At 44.1% G+C, this 17367-nt stretch overlaps 1 protein-coding gene across 1 annotated transcript in view; it reads left to right on the top strand.

The window, feature by feature from the left end:
* Positions 1–8120, top strand: part of TTL (tubulin tyrosine ligase) — a 32675-nt gene extending 24555 nt beyond the window's left edge. The window contains exon 7 of the mRNA XM_004435783.3: positions 4367–8120. Within this exon, the coding sequence (XP_004435840.1) occupies positions 4367–4481 (115 nt within the window). The 3' untranslated portion in view covers positions 4482–8120. The remainder of the gene's footprint in view (positions 1–4366) is intronic.
* Positions 8121–17367: the final 9247 nt, after the last annotated feature.

Here is a 17367-nt window from a genome sequence, read left to right as displayed (position 1 = left end):
GTTCATCCTCCATCATGCTCCAGACCCCGTCCCCTCCCTCCCCTCCCTTCCCTGTCCTCTCGCCTTCCTCATCGACAGTGTCACCCTTTCTCCCTCACTGCTGCCTAGATCCCTGCTATCAGCGTGTGCGTGCACAGCAGATTTTCCCAGCTATTAAAAAAAAAAGCTCTCCCTGATGTCACTTCTTGCTCCAGTGACCACTCCCTCTCCCTGCTCCCTTCACAGCCAAACTTCTAGAAAGCAGTGTCTGTGTGCCGGGCCATTCCAGCCTGACTTCCAGCCCAAGCGCCCCACAGAAACGAAGGTCCCCTGCCAAGCCCAGTGGCCCCTTATAGTCCTTACTTCCCCGGACCTCTCAGCTACATTTGAGGCAGCTGGCCACACCTTGCCGAGGCTCTTTGCGTGGCTTCGGGCGCACTCTGTATGGGAAGGTTTGACCGAGGAGGTGTGGGCAAGATTGGCCTCTTGTTCCTCATCAGCTGACCTGAGTCAGTACCTTAGCCCTGGGTATTCGTCTTCTCTCTCTGCTGCACTTTCCCTGTATGTGATCTTATTCAACTTCATGATTTTAAAAACACCAAATTACATCATAGCCCAGAGTTCCACACCGGTGTCTGCATCTGCCTTTCCGGCATCTTGCAATGATGTGTGATAGGCCCCGCCTCCCCCCAGGGTGGCCCATCTCAGTGACTGTTCGCTCCCCTCCCCCTAGAGCCTAAGCCGGAAGCCTGACAGAGATCCTGCCTCCCCTTTCATTACCCTCACATTCTGCCCATCAGGGCCTTGTCAGTTCTGCCTCCAGCCTCGTCAGTCCTCTGCCTGCCTCTCCCACTGCCCTCGCTCTCCCAGGTTATCCTTGATTGTTCTGGAGGATTTCGCAAAGAGCCTCCTCACTGGGATCTCCACTTCTGCTTTTGCCCCAATAAAATCCACTCTCCCCAGAGCAGCCAGAGTGATAAAATGGAAACCAGGCCATGCTGTTCTCTAGACTTTCCATTGCTCCTGGGATAAAAGCCAGACCCCTCCCTCTGCCTGCAAAGCCACTGCCTTGCCTGCCTCTCCAGCCTCACCCCAAGCCACCATTTCCCTGCTGGCTCTTGTCTGCTGTGGGGCCTTTGTGCTTGCTCCTTCGTCTGTGTGGAACCCCTGCAACACACACACCAATCTCATCAAGGCTGCCTCCTTCTCTACCAAAATGGCGTCTCAAGGAGGCCTTCCCCGAGCAATCCTATCTCTGATTTCTCCAGCCAGAGCCTAGTGGTTTCCTTCATTACACTAATTGCCATCAAATTAACCAGTTTTTGTTTTCTTTCCAGAACATATGCAACGTGAGGGCAGTAGCCTTGTTTCTCTTGTTCTCCTCTGAGTCCCAGTGCCTGGCAGTGTGTCTGGCACATCGTACTCTGTAAATATTAGTTGAATAAAGAGTGTGTTCATGGTCAACACTTTTACTCACTTGATTCAGTAATTTCTTAGGTTTTATTTAAGTAGAGATGTCTTTATATCTTCCTTCTGTTCCCTAATGACTTTGGTGCTTAAATGCATAAGATGTATTTATCATTAAGGTGTATCCTTATATCAACCAGGATGGGGTTTCAGGGAGCAGGGAGGTTCTGTCTGCTTACTGTAAAGAACTTTGAGAATGTTTAAAAGTGGTTTAAATGTCATGGTATGCATATTAAAGACAAGGATGCCATCGTGTCTCGACAGTGGACCAAGGACCAGAATATAAAATGCAGTCAGCATGCAAGTATACAATGTGAGAAAGGAATAAAACAATCCCACTGTCCTGTGGGGGGAAAGTGATTCTGTTTCACTTTATTCCTGAAACACATTCGGATGTTAACTAAGCATTTTTCTCCAGGGTAGCTCTTTGATTCTAAGTGCCAGTCCTAGGTCAAGATACAGGTTATCTGGTGTAGTTTCTTATAAGATTAAACATTTTCAATAGAGTTTGGACCCTTTATTTACCATCGGCCCTAAGGGCTTTGGCCCAAGGGTGGACCCCCACTCTTTGTACTGGAAAAGGTGGATCTGCCTGTTTTTTCCATAGAAGGCTTGAAGGGTACCCCGTCAGAGGAGAAAGTGAAGAGACAGCAACTTCTCCTTAGTTCAGTTGGAGTGTTGAGTAGTGGCTTTCACTTTCCTTTCATGCGCCTGGTGGATGCTCACTGTTTCACTGAAGGGCTTTGTAAGGTCAGGTGATGCAGGAGCCTGAGGGAGGCCTCTGATGATAGACCCCTACGATCGTGCATCAGTGTTCACAGTCTTCTTTGGGCTCCTTCCCACTGGCTCCCACACAACCACTCAACGTCTGTTGGATTCCTTCTGTGCTCAGAGTCCTCGCAAGAGCAGTGAGGTCTAGGGGAGTGGTGGGTTTAGGGACACGTAAAGATGCATGTCCTCAAGGAAGTCCACTGGAGGAGGGAGACAGGCACTGCCCAATTAATGTATGAATCATATTGTGTTACAAGTGCTGTAATAACAAATAAACAGATTCTATCTTTTAGGTGCATGATTTTGAGTGGGGAGAGCTCCTGGGGCAGGGGGCTTACAGTGAGGTAGCCTGGAAAGCCACGGGGGACCTGGGCCAGACTGAGAGGCACGAGGCAGATGGGTCTCATGATTTACTCATTTTGTTATATGAAAATGAGCAGGATGTCAAAAGGCGTACTATTGCCTGCACATGGTGTGCCTCCTACACCAGAAATACCTGGGATGTGAGTTGACTTGACCATGCAAGCTGCTCTGCGTCCTCTCCTCCTCCCCAGCATTCCCTTTGGAAAGTGCCTTCCTGAGGGTGTTAGTAAGAAGCATCATGAAACACTGAATATGGCATATTTTGACAGTTTGTGGCTCTCGGTGACTTGCCAAGTCCCGAGTTTAGTAACCGCCATCACTCCCCTGCGGGCCTCCTTGTCAGAAGTGGGAGGTTGAGTGGTTTGGCCTGTTTATTGAAAACAGGACTTGATTTGTGTACACAGAAGAGACAGGGGCTGTGGAATTGGGGAGAGGGGAGAGGGAAAGAGCAGATGTCTAGTGGGGAGATGAATGTCAGCCAGCAGTTAGGACTTCCCGAGACAGATAATGGAAGCGTGGCTTTTCATGAGCTTTCTTCCCAGAGAGCCTTACAAGAGGTTGGAACTTGGAAGTACCAGCCTCAACAGCAGTAAAAAGGGACAAGGGTGGGAGAAAAGGTTCTATGATGGGGCGGATGATAGCAGGGATTTGCCATTGCATGAGGAGGGGTGGGAATTAGATTGTGAGGATTTCCTACCTGGTGGAGATTGGAATATAGCATCTTCTGGAGATCAATCAGGAGAGTAAAGACCTCTGTCTCTCTAGGTCGGGCTGGCCTGGACTCCTGCCCTTGGCTCCAGCCTCCTGGATTCCAAATGTGTCTTGAGTGAGTCGAGTGGGTGGGCACATCTGGCCCAGAGCATCATCTCAGATGTGGGTTTTCTCTTTGGACTACACGTCTTGGGTTTTCCTTGCATTAGAGTCAGTCCTGAGAGAGCTGGCCCTAGGGCCTCACGTGCTGCCACATGAAATGGGCAGAAATCCTATAGGGGATAAGTAGTCGTGGGAGATAGAGGGCCCCATTGCTACTCTGAAGAGACTGGATAGGAGGTTTTCCTCCTCAGCTTTTCTGCTTTGGTGGTTCCAGTGCCTCTGGATGAAGTCTAGACTCCTGAACATGGCATCAGGGCCCTACGTGGTCTGGCCCCTGCCTTGTCCCAGCCTCACACTGCACTTATCCACTGCACCAGATACCCTGAGTTCGCTCTCCTTGGTGCATGCTAGCTACTCCTTCCATCTGTGCTGCCCCTTGGATTCCCCCCCACCTCCAACTCACCCTCTCCCCCGCCTCTTCCCCTTCCCCTCCCTCCCTTGTTCTTTCTTTCTGTGTCCGTCCCCTCTCCCTTCATCCTCTTTTCTACCCTGTCATCCATTCTCTGTCTGACTTCGCTCATTCTCCAGGTCTCAGCTTAGCTGTCACTCCTGGTGTGTCTTTCCTAAGGTCCCCTCTGGTGCTTTCCCTGGGGAGTGCCTGCCCCTCCGTTTATACCCACCACAGACAGACAAGATGGCTCTTATCCTCTGTTGGAATTGTCTGTCTTCCCTGCAATTCAATTCAGAGCAGGAGTTGCCTGTCTGTTCACCTGCGAGACCTTCAGGGAATATTTGTTAAGGGGATGCTTTATCTTCATTCAGTGCCTCCTGCAGTGTGGAAGTGGAAACCAGTTTTGTAAATGCGGTTGTGAGATGGAATTTCTAGGGCAGATCCCAGCGAAAAAAACTTTGATTTTTTTTTGCTTGCACTTTGATGAACATCCTCAACAATATTCTTTTAAACCCATTTCAGGAAGCTTTATGCAGAACTGTGCCAGGGCATTGTGGACATAGCCATATCTAGTGTCTTTCCGCCGCCAGACACGGAGCAGCAGCCGACCCAGCCAGCTGCATTCATCAAGCTGTGACTGAGGGAGGCGTGCAGAGCTGGAGCCTGCTCCAGGGGAAGGTGAAATGTCCGGATTGCTCGTTATCAAGCCAAAACAGGAGAGAGAGGTAACTCGTAAAGACGTGATGGAAGAGAGAGCATCAGAAGAAAAAGCGGCTTCCCCGAAGAATGGTTGCTCGGAGTTCCCAGGTGGGGCTCTCAACCCTGCTCTTGAGATCTGAAAACTGCAATGATGTGGCCTCCTGAAAAGGAGGGGGGAGCAAATATTCTGTGGGGAAAAAACAGGGATTTGATTACTTTATGTTCTCATCCTTTAAAAAATCTGCTATTTATCCTAAGGCAGCGTTGTGAGCAGCGCCTCTCCTCCGAGGATTGCAGACCGTTGGACCTTTGGTTGGTGTCTTTCCACCTGCTGCAGCCTTAGTGCCTTAGCTCTGTGCCCAGCTGCAACCCTTCTGTCTGGACAAGGATTGGACGTGAGAGCATTTGGGAGGTTGCCGATGTGTTCCCTGCTCGTCCCCCTCCATGACGCTCTGTCCCACGAAAATCTGGACAGCGTGCACCAACAGTCCTTGGTTTTGTGCCGTGCACCACCTCGCAGCAAACGGGATTTTCCTCATCACGTTCCCGATGGCATTGGGTCAAGCACCTGTCAGGGTTGCTGTGGGCTGGACACCTAAACAGCAAACGCTGCTCTCAGTCTGCTCTCTGCATGTTTCAGACACCAAGCAGCAGGTCTGCTGCAAACCCGTAAGCATCAAATAAGCATGAGAGAGAAAAAACACGATGTCTTGCTTTACTTAATAGTTGGGTGTGATGGGTCTTTGAAATATGATGATTCTCAGTTATCTTTGTTTTAACCAGAATTCTATGTGCACTTTTGCAAAGTTCCCTTTTCTTTACTTTTTGTTTTTGTTTCTGTTTTAACTTTTGTAAAAACCCCTCTAGGGGTCAGGAGAAGGCAGAATTCCACTGCCCCCCACCCAGGTGGCACTGCCCCAGACACAGGGAGCTTTCCCCCAGTTTGTTCTCCTTGCTCTCCAAGCACCTTCTGCAGGAGCTGGAAGGGCAGGTTTTGTTCCAGGGAGGATTCTATCTGCTTGTGCCTCTCGACATCAGGGAGAGGCTCTGAATGTGTATGTCTCGCGTGAATGGGAGAGTCTCCTAAAACGGGAAGGAGGTGGTTTCAGAGCACCACACAGCATCTTGTAAGTCAACAAATGTGCCCCGTTAGGTGTAGTTTCCACTTACTGGATTGACGAATATTCTATAGACTTTTCAGGAGGCCACATTACTAGCAGTGGGAAGAATAAGATGCCATTTGTGTTCAGTGTGAGCTGAGTGAACAGGCCCAGAGTATACTGGGAACAACAGCCAAACCACTGAAAAGGCACCCTCCTCCCCAGAACGTACTGTGTTCTTCCTTCGTGCATATGTGTGCTCCATTATTCATTTCTACTTGGCACAAGTAAACAGTTCTGCAGTCAGGGGATACTTCTTCAAAAAGAGAAGAAAAAGCAACACCTCCTCAAACATGATGAGATGTGGGAGCTTACAGGGAAAAAAAGGAATAGTGATGAAAATTATTTAATAGATGCAGCAATGGGTGTAGGATGTGAAAGTATTATGTCAGGGTGAAGTGGAGAAAGTCCAACTGGGTTGGCTCTCATGAGAATTTGGAATTAAAAATAAAAGTCTTGGTGGTTACACAGAATACAGAAAACGAAGTTTGCGTCCAGAGCAAAATAAAACAGTCAGGGGTAAAAGTCGTTCCTGGAGGCCCCACACAGCTGATGGGTTAGTGTTTGGGGACTTCTGAGCAGATCATGGGAAGATGCACACCCATCTAGAAAGTGTAGGGCACTGGGTCCTTGGAAAGTCTGGTGATGGGGAAAGCATGGAGGTTTTGTAGTATTATCACATGCGAACGCAGACTTGTTTTTTTTTTTTGTTTTTTGTTTTTTATTTATTTATTCCCCCCAAAGCCACCGTAGATACTTGTATGTCATAGCCGCACATCCTTCTAGTTGCTGTATGTGGGATGCGGCCTCGGCATGGCCGGAGAAGCGGTGTGTCGGTGCGCAGCCGGGATCTGAACCCGGGCTGCCAGCAGCGGAACGCGCGCACTTAACCGCTAAGCCACGGGGCCGGCCCTGCGAACGCAGACTTGTAATGATCTTTTGGACCTAAATTACAGGGACATTGGAGAGTTTTTCAGCTCTCAGTGACAGAGCTAAGAATTCAGATGTTAGGAAGATTGTGGATCTTGATGGATTTCCTAAGAATCCTGAATTAATAGTATAAATATGAGGGAAGTAAGGCTTTAAAAAAAAAGTTATGCTTCATTCCTCACATGGTTTAAATAAGTATTTTATGCATTTATTTCTGATCAGGTGGGATGGTTGGCTCAGAACTGTTCCGTACCCTTCCATGAAACTCTTGGCACAGAAGGTCATGCCTCGCTCTGCAGTCAGTCTTCATACGTGTAGTCTTTGTCTGTGTCACCGGTGGCTGGGGAGGAGGTGTTACTCATTCGTAGATGCTGATTCCAACCGTGGCTCTGTCGTGTGGCTGCACGGTGTCAGATGGGCCTGTTCAGCTGTCTGTGCCTTAGTTTCTTACCTCAAGGAAGAGGTCGTTGCCTGACCCAGAGACTACCTCAAGGGCTTTTAGTGAGGACACATGACATTAGGAAGACTCAAGAACCTTTAGTACCAAGGTTCTCAAAGATAACTATGTGCTGGAATCACTTGGGAAGCTTTTTAAAAATGTTGGTGTCCACACCTTCCCCCTCTCCCCTACCCCTGACAATTAAATCAGGACCTTAGGCATCAGTGTGCTTTGAGATGCCTTGAACCATTGCTTGAGAAGGAAGGACAAACACATTATTACCTTGGAAGAATCAGATGAGGCCCAGGGCTTTAAAAAAAATTCCTTTTGGAAGAACAGGCATTTAAGAATGACCAGGTGTTGACATATGTGTTCATGATACAAGCATGTGCTGCTGCAGCAGTTTCTCTCTTTGCTTCTCGTCACAGCATTTGGAAACTCAAAATGCCTTCATCTACGCAAACAGTTTATGAAGCCTTGACCACAAATGTAAACAGCCATGAATTTATAAATCTGCTAAATATGCGTTAAGGTTATTTATTAATTATTGAGAGCAAAGCTCCTTCCCTCACACTTAACTCCTGTGGTAATTATAAACTCCAATTTATCCAGAACATTTAAGTGCCTCAGTGTATGGCCCAGTGGAGCGGGTGCTGGCATACTTACCAGCTGACGTGATGTTTCTCTAGGCCTCGGGATGATTGTCACCGACTCAAAGTATCTGGTAGTGCTGGAAACGTATGAGATCCTCAGAACCCGCAGACGGCAGTGAAGCTACCAAGTGTGTTTTCATGGACAGTTGAGGCTGTGTCAGGCAAGGGTGGATCCAGCCCTGTTGTGGGTGTGGTGGGGGGACTCTACGAGAGAAGACAAGTGCCAGAGTGGTCCCCTGCATCATGTGGGTGCTGTAGAGAAAATTCAGTGATACACTGGTCTCTGATCCTGGGCACAGAATCTGTACCTAAGAGGAAATGAATTCTGAAATAAGGCAATTTTATGAATGTTTTAAAATGCCTGGAGCATTAAAGTAAAGGAATGATATTTCACATGTTTTTGTCCCATTTGGTTCTATCATATTATGGGTGTTGACTGTCCGAGGATATCTCTGGTTATTTGAATCCATGATTCTATTAGCCAGAGGTAGGCAGACTTTTTCTGTAAAGGGCCAGATAGTAAATATTCTAGGCTTCATAAGCCATACCGGGTCTCTGTTGCATAGTCTTCCTTATCTTTTCCCCAACTCTTACAAAATATAAAAAACATTCTTAGCTCATAGGCCTGCCAAAAACAGGCCAGATATGGCTGTCATTTGCTGACCCCAGCATGTTACTCAATACATAAGCCAACAGATTGTTCTTCAAAACTGTGATGAGCCTCTCCGGGGTGAAGCATTGAAACAATTTCAGCTGCCAACATTCAGTCCATCATTTCCTACATGTTTTGTGCATTGTCTGAATCATGATGTAAATTGTGAGGTGAGACCCATGGTTGTGAAGGAGTTATGTGTGCTTCAAACACGGAATGGAGGTGGAGGGGCTTCTGAAAGGAGGATACTTCCACAATTAGCCAGAAGGCCAAGAAATCCTTACTAAGACTTCACTAAGGCCAGGTAGATAAACACCTGTAAATCTCACATACCTCAAGCACATAGAAAGGGCTTCATTTATGTAAACTCTAATTAACTTGTGACTTCTTGTGTGATGAGGCTGTATGCTTTGCACTCCTTTCCCATGTATGGCTGGCCTGCTTTCCATAGCTCCTTCGGCTCCATAAACATACTCCTGGCAGAGAGAAGGGGCCTTCCACACGAGAAACGCTGTCTTAAGCACCCCACTCCAAACAAGTTTCTGATGTGACATGACGACATGCCCAGCAGACTCAGTGGAGATTGCACGGGCAAGGTACAGGGATAAGCAGACATGGACCCAGGCAGGCAGCTACTTAGGATCCTGAGAATGGACAGGTTCAAAGCCTTTGGAGGACTTCTCCAGAGGCTGTTCCATTTGCTGTCAGTAGCTGCTGCTTCTCTTTCAAGAACTAGAAGTTCTCTCGTGGCCCCAGAGGTCCTATAATACTTTAAAGAGGATTTCCCCAAAGCATCCCTAAAGGCAAAGGCAAATGAGCCCCTGTCCCATAGGATACTTGGTGGCACAACCTGAAGATTGGTGCAAGCAGAATTCCTTTTCAAAATACACATGACAGAACATCAGTGGGCATAGCAGAGTAAGAATCTCTAAACATCTTCTCTTCCGTAAAAACAATGAGAACACTAGCAAAAACTGGCTGGAAATTAACCAAACGCTTGCAACAATCCAGGAAACACTAAAGAAAAATGGTTGCGTCTCAGTAAGAACAGCGAGCTTTGTGATGTTTTAATCGGCCCTATTGTCACCCTGCTTTCCTTAACTCCACAGTTTCCTTGAAAAACAACAGCCCCACAATCAATGGTGAAATCTAGCAGCCTAGTAGCCATTGGAGGGTACAGAATGGAGTTGGAGCTCCTCTGAAGTCCATTCCCAGTGAATTGTCATTATTTGACCTGCCTGGCAGTTCCATGTGAGTCCGCATCTTAGGTCTTGTCTTTATTTGATGTGTCTTGAGAGTATCCCCAGTGTGAACAGACTTTTCCCTGGGCGCATTTGTCAGAAATAATCAGCAGCAATTGTTTAACATCTCGGCTTCCTGAGGTGGTTATAACATTTGGAACAAACAAGAAGAAGACTAAAAAACTTAGAAGGAAAAGCTGGGGAATGAGATATCCATAGGAGGGTTTGAAAAGCTTCAACATGTTCCTATGAATATAGAAGGCCACACACATGCATAGGACTGTGTACACACCCGGGGTAGACCTGAATTCCCTCACCTTTTACCTCGTCTGACCAGGAGGATCTGCACAAACAGGAAGTGAAGATAAGGCAGAGCTGCAGACTCCCTTCCTGATTATGAAGGCATGCCCAACAGACACACACAGTCTCTTGGCAAAGACTGGGAGACTTACTGGTTCCAGGCATTAAAGGAAATTTCTGTTCAATCGTTAGTTGACCATTAAGCTCACTGAGCAGAGACTTCAGTGGCTACACACAACAAAGAATACAGGCTTTATAGAATTAGTTCAGGAAGGTCACTAAATAAATAGCTACACCAATAAACCCTAGAGAGGGGAGAGTATCTGGTTTCCAAAGTTGCTCCACTATATTATTAAAAATTTCCAATTTTCAACACAAATTATGGGACATGCAAAGAAAAAAGAAAGTATGGCCCATAGCGGGAAAAGACAGTCAATAGAAACTGTCCCTGAGGAAGCCTAGGTATTGGACTTACTACACAAAGACTTTAATTCAGATATTTAAAGTATCTTTAAAGAACTAAAAGAGACTATGAGAATGATGTGTCACCAGGGAGAGAATATCATTAAAGAGATAGAAATTGTTTTTTACATAGAACCAAGTAGGAATTTTGGCATTGAAAAGTACAATAATGCAAACGAAAAATCCATTAGAGGTGTTCAAAAGCAGGTTTGAGTTGGCAAAAGAAGGAATTGGTGAATCTGAAGTCAATTGAGATTATCCAGTCTGAGGAACAGAAAGAAAAAAGAATGAATAAAAATGAACAGTGCCCCAGAGATCTGTCCAGAGACATATATGTATACCAACATACATGTAACAGGAGTCCTAGAAGAGAGGAGAGAGAAAGGGACAGAAAACATATTGGAAGCAAGAGTAGCCAAAAACTTTCCCCCTTTGATGAAAAATACTAAAATGCATCCAAGAAGTTCAGCAAACTCTAAGTATGATAGACTCAAGGAGAGCCACACTAAGACACATCAACCACTAAGAAAATGACTTTAAATATATAAGATGAGGGAACTAAAATGTTACACTAGAAAATATCTGTTTAACAAAAGAGAAGGCAGTGATGAAGGAACAGAGGAGTGGGGGAGATATAAAGCATATGGAAAACAAACAGCAAAATGGCAGACATAAATCCTTGTTGTTGTTAGTGCTGTTGAGTCAATTCTGACTTCTAGCGACCCTGTGGACAGCAGAGCAGAACCCTGCTTGGTCTTTTTGCACCATCCTCTCACCTGGCACTATATCAGACGATGCTCCACTACTATTCTTAGTGTTTTCATGGCCAATTTTTTTCAGAAGTGGTGGCCAGGTCCTTCTTCCTAGTCTGTCTGAGTCTGGAAGCTCTGTTGGAAGCTGCTGGTATTTGAAATACTGGTGACATAGCTTTCAGCATCACAGCAATACATAGTCACAACAATATGACAACTGATGGATGGATGGGTGGTTCCCGGGACAGGAAACAAACCCAGGCTATGGTGGTGAGTGCACCAAATCTTAACCACTAGACCACTAGGGCTGGCTACATAAATCCTACCTTATCAGTAATTTCATTAAATGGAAATGGATTAAACACTCCAATCAAAAGGTAGAGATTGGCAAAATGGATTAAAAAAAAAATCAACCATGACCAACTCTATGCCATCTACAAGAAACACACTTTAGACTCAAAGACACAAATAGGTGAAAGTAAAAGAATGGAAAAAGATATACAATGCAAACAGTAACTCAGAGAGCTCGAGTGGCCATACTAATATCAGACATAATAGACTTTAAGAAAAAAAATGGTTACTACAGGCAAAGAAGGACATTTTTTGTGATAAAAGGATCAATCCATCAGGAAGATCTAACAATTAGAAAACATATGCACCTAGCAACAAAGCCCCAAGATACTTGAAGCAAAAACTGGCAGAATTGAAGAGAGAAATAGACAATTCAACAATAACAGTTGGAGCCTTCAATCCCCCGTTTTCAATAACGTATAGAACAAGTAGTCACAAGATCAACAAGGAAATAGAAAACACTAGAAACCAACTAGATCTAACAAATGTCTATAGAACACTCCACCCAACAATAGCAAAATACACATTCTTCTCAAGTGCATGTGGAACATTCCCTGGAATAAACCATATGCTAGACTGTAAAACAAGCCTCAGTAAATTAAAAGTAATTAAAGTCAGACTACATCTGTTCTCTGATCACAATGGAATAAAATTAGAAATAATTAACAAAGAAATTTGGGGAAATCACAAATATGTGGAAACGAAACACAGTCCTAAATAACCAGTGGATCAAAGAAAGAAGTCACAAGGGAAATAAGAAAGTACTCTGAGATAAATGAAAATGAAAACACACCATACCAAAACTTATGGAATACAGCTAAAGCTGTGCCTAAAGGGAAATTTATATCTTTAAATGCTTACATTAAAAAAGAAGATCTCGGGCTGGCCCCATGGCTTGGTGGTTAAGTGCGCGCACTCTGATGCTGGTGGCCCGGGTTCGGATCCCGGGCGCGCACCGAGGCACCACTTCTCCGTCCATCCTGAGGCCGAGTCCCACGTACAGCAACTAGAAGGATGTGCAGCTATGACATACAACTATCTACTGGGGCTTTGGGGGGAAAAAAATAAATAAAATCTTTAAAAAAAAAAAAAAAAGAAGATCTCAAATTAATAATTGTTAGGTTTCTTCCACTTTAAGAAACTAGAAAAAGATGAATAAATCCAAATTAAATAGAAAGACATAATAAAGATTAGAGTAGAAATAAATGAAATAGACAATAGGAAAACAATAGAACAAATCAATAATACCAAAAGTTGTGCTTTGAAAAGATTAACAAAATAGACAAAACCAAGAAAAAAATTGAGAACTCAAAGTACTAAAATTAGGAATGAAAGAGAGGACATTACCACAACACAAATAAAAAGGATTATAGGGGAATCCTATGAACAATTGTATGCCAACAAATTAGATAACCTATATGAAATGGACACATTCCTAGAAAGATACAAAACTGATGAAACCAACTCAAGAAGATATAGAAAACCTGAATAAACCTAACAAGTAGAGAGACTGAATTAATAATCAAAAATCTCCCCAGATGGAAAAGCCCAGGACCAGATAGCTTCACTAGTGAACTCTATCAAATGTTGAAAGAGGAATTAACACAAATCCTTCACAAACTCTTCCAAAAAATAGACAAAGAGGAAACATTTCCCAACTCATTCTATGAGACCACTATTAATACTCTGATACTGAAACCAGACAAAGACATCACAGGAAAAGCAAATAGACCAATATCTCTTGGGATATAGATGAAAAAAATCTTCAACAAGATACTAGCAAACCAAATCCAGCAATATATAAAAAGGATTATACACCATGACCAAGTAGGATTTATCCTAAGAATACAAAATTTGTTTAATATTCAAAATTTAATCAATGTAATCATGTTTATAAAACAAAGGACAAAAGCCACATGATCATATCAATACACACAGAAAAAGCATTTGACAAAACATAACACTCTCTTTGTAAAAACACTCAAAAAACTAGGAATAAAATGGGAACTTGTTCACCTTGATAAAGGGCATCTTTGGAAAAACCCATAGCCTACTTCATATTTAATGGTGAAAGACTGAAATCTTTCTCCCTAATATCGGACACAAAACAAAGATGTCCATTCTTGCCACTTCTATTCAACATTAGTACTAAGGGTTCTAGACAGAGCAGTTAGACGGAAGGAAGGAAGGAAGGAAGGTAGGAAGGAAGGAAAGAAGGGCATCTAGATTGGAAAGGAAGAATATAACTTTCTTTTTTGCAGATGACAACATCTTATATATAGAAAATCCTAAGGAATCTACAAAACCTATTAAATCTAATAAATGAGTTCAGCAAGGTTGCCAGAAACAAGATCAATATCCAAAACTCAATTGTATTTCTATATACTACAAATGAACAATTTGGAAATTAATTTAAGAAAACAATTCCATTTATATCAGCATCAAAAAGAATTAAATACTTAGGAATAACTTTAACAAAAGAAGTTCATTTATACACCAAAAACTAAAAATCATCTTTGAAAGAAATTAAAGAACACCTAAATAAATGGAAAGACATCTCATGTTCATCAATTGGAAGACAATTATTGTTAAGATGAAAATAGGCCCCAGATTGATCTACAGATTGAACACAATCTCTATCAAAAATCTCAGCTGCCTTTTTGCAGAAATTGACAAGCTGACCCTAAAATTCATATGGAAATACAAAGGACCAGGAATAGCCAAAGCAACCTGGAAAAAAAGAAGAACAAAGTTGGAGGACTACCCTTCCTGATTTCAAAATTTATTACACTAAAGCCAAACTAATCAAGACTGTGTGGTATTGGCATAAGGATAGACATACAGATCAGGAAAATAGAATTGAGAGTCCAGAAATAAATGTGACCTCATATCTGTGGTCAATTGATTTTTGAGAAGGGGCTAAGACAATTCAATGGGGGAAAAAATAGTCTTTTCAACTAATGATGCTAGTACAACTGAATATCCACATGCAAAGAAATGAAGTTGGTTGGCTTTCTCACACCATATACAAAAATTAACTCAAAATGGGTCAAAGGCCGAAATGTAAGAGTTGAAACTAAAAAACTCTTAGAAGAAAACATACGTATAAATCTTGATGATCTTGGATTAGTCAATGATTTCTTAGATATGATAGCAAAAGCACAAGCAACAAAATAAAAAAATAAATAGACTTCATCAATATTAAAAACTTTTGTGCTGCAAAGGACACCATCAAGGAAGTAAAAGACAAACCCACAAAATGGGAGAAAATATTTGCAAATCATATATCTGATAAGCACTGGTATAGAATATATAAAGAACTATTACAACTCAACAATAAAAAGACAACCCAATTTTAAAATGGGCAAAGTATCTAAAAAGAGATTTCTCAAAAAAAAAAAAAATACAAATGGCAAATAAACACATGAAAAGGGGCCGGCCTGGTGGCGCAAGTGGTTGGGTGTGCGCTCTGCTGCGGTGGCCCGGGGTTCACCGGTTCAGATCCCGGGCACGCACTGACGCACCGCTTGGCAAGCCATGCTGTGGCGGCGTCCCATATAAAGTGGAGGAAGATGGGCACGGATGTTAGCCCAGGGCCAGTCTTCCTCAGCAAAAATAGGAGGATTGGCAGATGTTAGCTCAGGGCCGATCCTCCTCACAAAAAAAAAAAAAACACATGAAAAGATGCTCAACATCACTAATCATTAGAGAAATGCAAATTAAACCCACAATTAAATACTAATTACATTTATTAGGGTGGATATAATCAAAGGACAATAGCAAATACTGGTGAGGATAGGGAGAAATTGAAATCCTCAGACATTGCTAGTGGGAATGTAAAATTGTACCGCTGCTTTGGAAAACAGTTTGGCAGTGCTTCAAAAAGTTGAACGTGGAATTACCATATAACCCAGAAATTCCATTCCTAGCTATAATACCTAACAGAATTGAAAACATATGTCCATACAAAGACTTGTGTATGGATATTTATAGCAGCATTATTCCTAATAGCTAAAAGTGGAAACAACCCAAATGTCCATCAACTGGTAAGCAGGTAAACAAACTTTGGTATTACCATACAAGGGATTATTATTCAGCCATGAAAGGAATGAAGTACTGATACATGCTGCAACATGGATGAACCTTGAAAACAGTGGGGAGATGGTGAGGATGGTCAAACTTTTTAAGACTTGTGTTCTACAGGGGAGCAGAGAAATAGTGTGGTAGCTGAAAGGGACAAGGAATCAGCGAGTTGCTTCTTTTTGTTTTAAGAGTTTTTCAAGCAAGTTTGTGTGCTGATGGAAACGACTGCTCCTCCGATAATCCCTTTATTCTGCTGCCTTCTAGGAGCCCTTGACTAGGGGAGAGGGAATGAAGAAACGTTTTCCTTAAAAGGAGCAAAGACACTATAAAGGAAGCGAAGGCAGAACTTAGGTTACAGCTGCACAAATCTTGGTAGATTTGATGATGTCAACATGAGATAGAAACAGGAGATAACTCTTTTAAAAAAAAGTGATATAGGAATGAAAATTACCAGCTGACCCAGGTGAAATTGACTGGGAGGGAGGGATTCCCAAGGGACAGGAGGACACTTTTGGGAGTGGTGGATTAATTCATAATGCCATTGTGGTGATGGCTTCATGAGTGTATATATAGGTCAAAATTATCAACGTGTACAATGTAAATGTGTGCAGTTTATTGTCAATTATACTGCCATACAGAATATACCTGTTACACACACACACACACACACACAAAAGATGCAGTTGAAAGACATCTGCAGGCATTCCCTAATGAACCCCTACACTGGGGGCGATAACTGACTCATAGGACTCAGAAACTTAAAGGCTCTCGAGGCTGTAAGGCCCCTGAAGGCTGTAAGGCCCGCCATCACCCCCACCCTGCAGGACGCTTGGGGTCTGGGGAGAGGGGTAGCGAGGGCAGACCGCTGCATGGCCGTCCCCGTGATGAGCCGTCACGACTTCAGGGCTGGACAGTGTGGGGGGAAGAGGGAGAATCTCCCTCTGCCCTTTTCCTTAAGGTTCTTATGGCTGGCCAAATAATCAAGACAGGTTAGCAGGAGAAGATAATACCAAGTTTAATAACATGTATACATGGGAGAAACTCAGAAATGAGCAACTCATCCCTCTGTCTAAGCTGCTTGCTTAAGTATTGCAGCTAAAGGCGAGGAGCGTGTTGGGGGTGGGTAGTGGCCTGGGACTTCAGAGGGCAGGAGGACAATTCTTTTCAGGGTCATCTATAGATAATGTGGTCAGGGAGAGACAGAGTTTTTGATAAAAGAGGCTTGGTGCCTTTCCTATTGTAACCTCTATCCTACATTATCTTTACAACCATCATGATAGATATGTTCCAGGAAGGAGCCACCATGTCAAATTCTTTAGGCAGTTAGTGGGGGAGGTCAAATGTCCCTCAGAGAAAACAATCAAGGTAAAGAGATAGATTTCAGGGTGGCCAAATCTTGATCTCCCACAACAGACAGAGCCACCCGGTGCCCAACAACATCCGCTCTCTCCCCGGAGCGCCCCCTGCTGGCTGTCTCCCCAGGGTCGCATGGGCATCGGATGGGCGGGCGGTCGGGGGGAACAGATGGGAATCTTCGAGGATTGCTCTCCGGTCCTAAGGGACTCGGCAAATGAGCGCCAAAGAGGTCACTCGCCCAAGGGGCGGTGGAACCGCCTTCCGCCTCCGGAATGCTTCGCCGAGTGGGGCGTGGGTGGGGCGGCGAGCCGGCTCTGCACAGTCTTAAACCGGCCCGTTCCCTCCACGGTTCTGGTTCCAAGTCGACCCCATCAAGTCGAAGGGCCAAGGGCCGGCGGAACTAGACAAACTACATTTCCCGGCAGGCCGTGGGCGCCGCGTCGCC

Source organism: Ceratotherium simum, chromosome 40, assembly GCF_057802395.1.
Source record: "Ceratotherium simum simum isolate JZ-2026a chromosome 40, ASM5780239v1, whole genome shotgun sequence".
Lineage (NCBI taxonomy): Eukaryota > Metazoa > Chordata > Mammalia > Perissodactyla > Rhinocerotidae > Ceratotherium > Ceratotherium simum.
The sequence above is the reverse complement of the archived record's forward strand: the minus strand, read 5'-3'. Positions and strand labels throughout refer to the sequence as shown.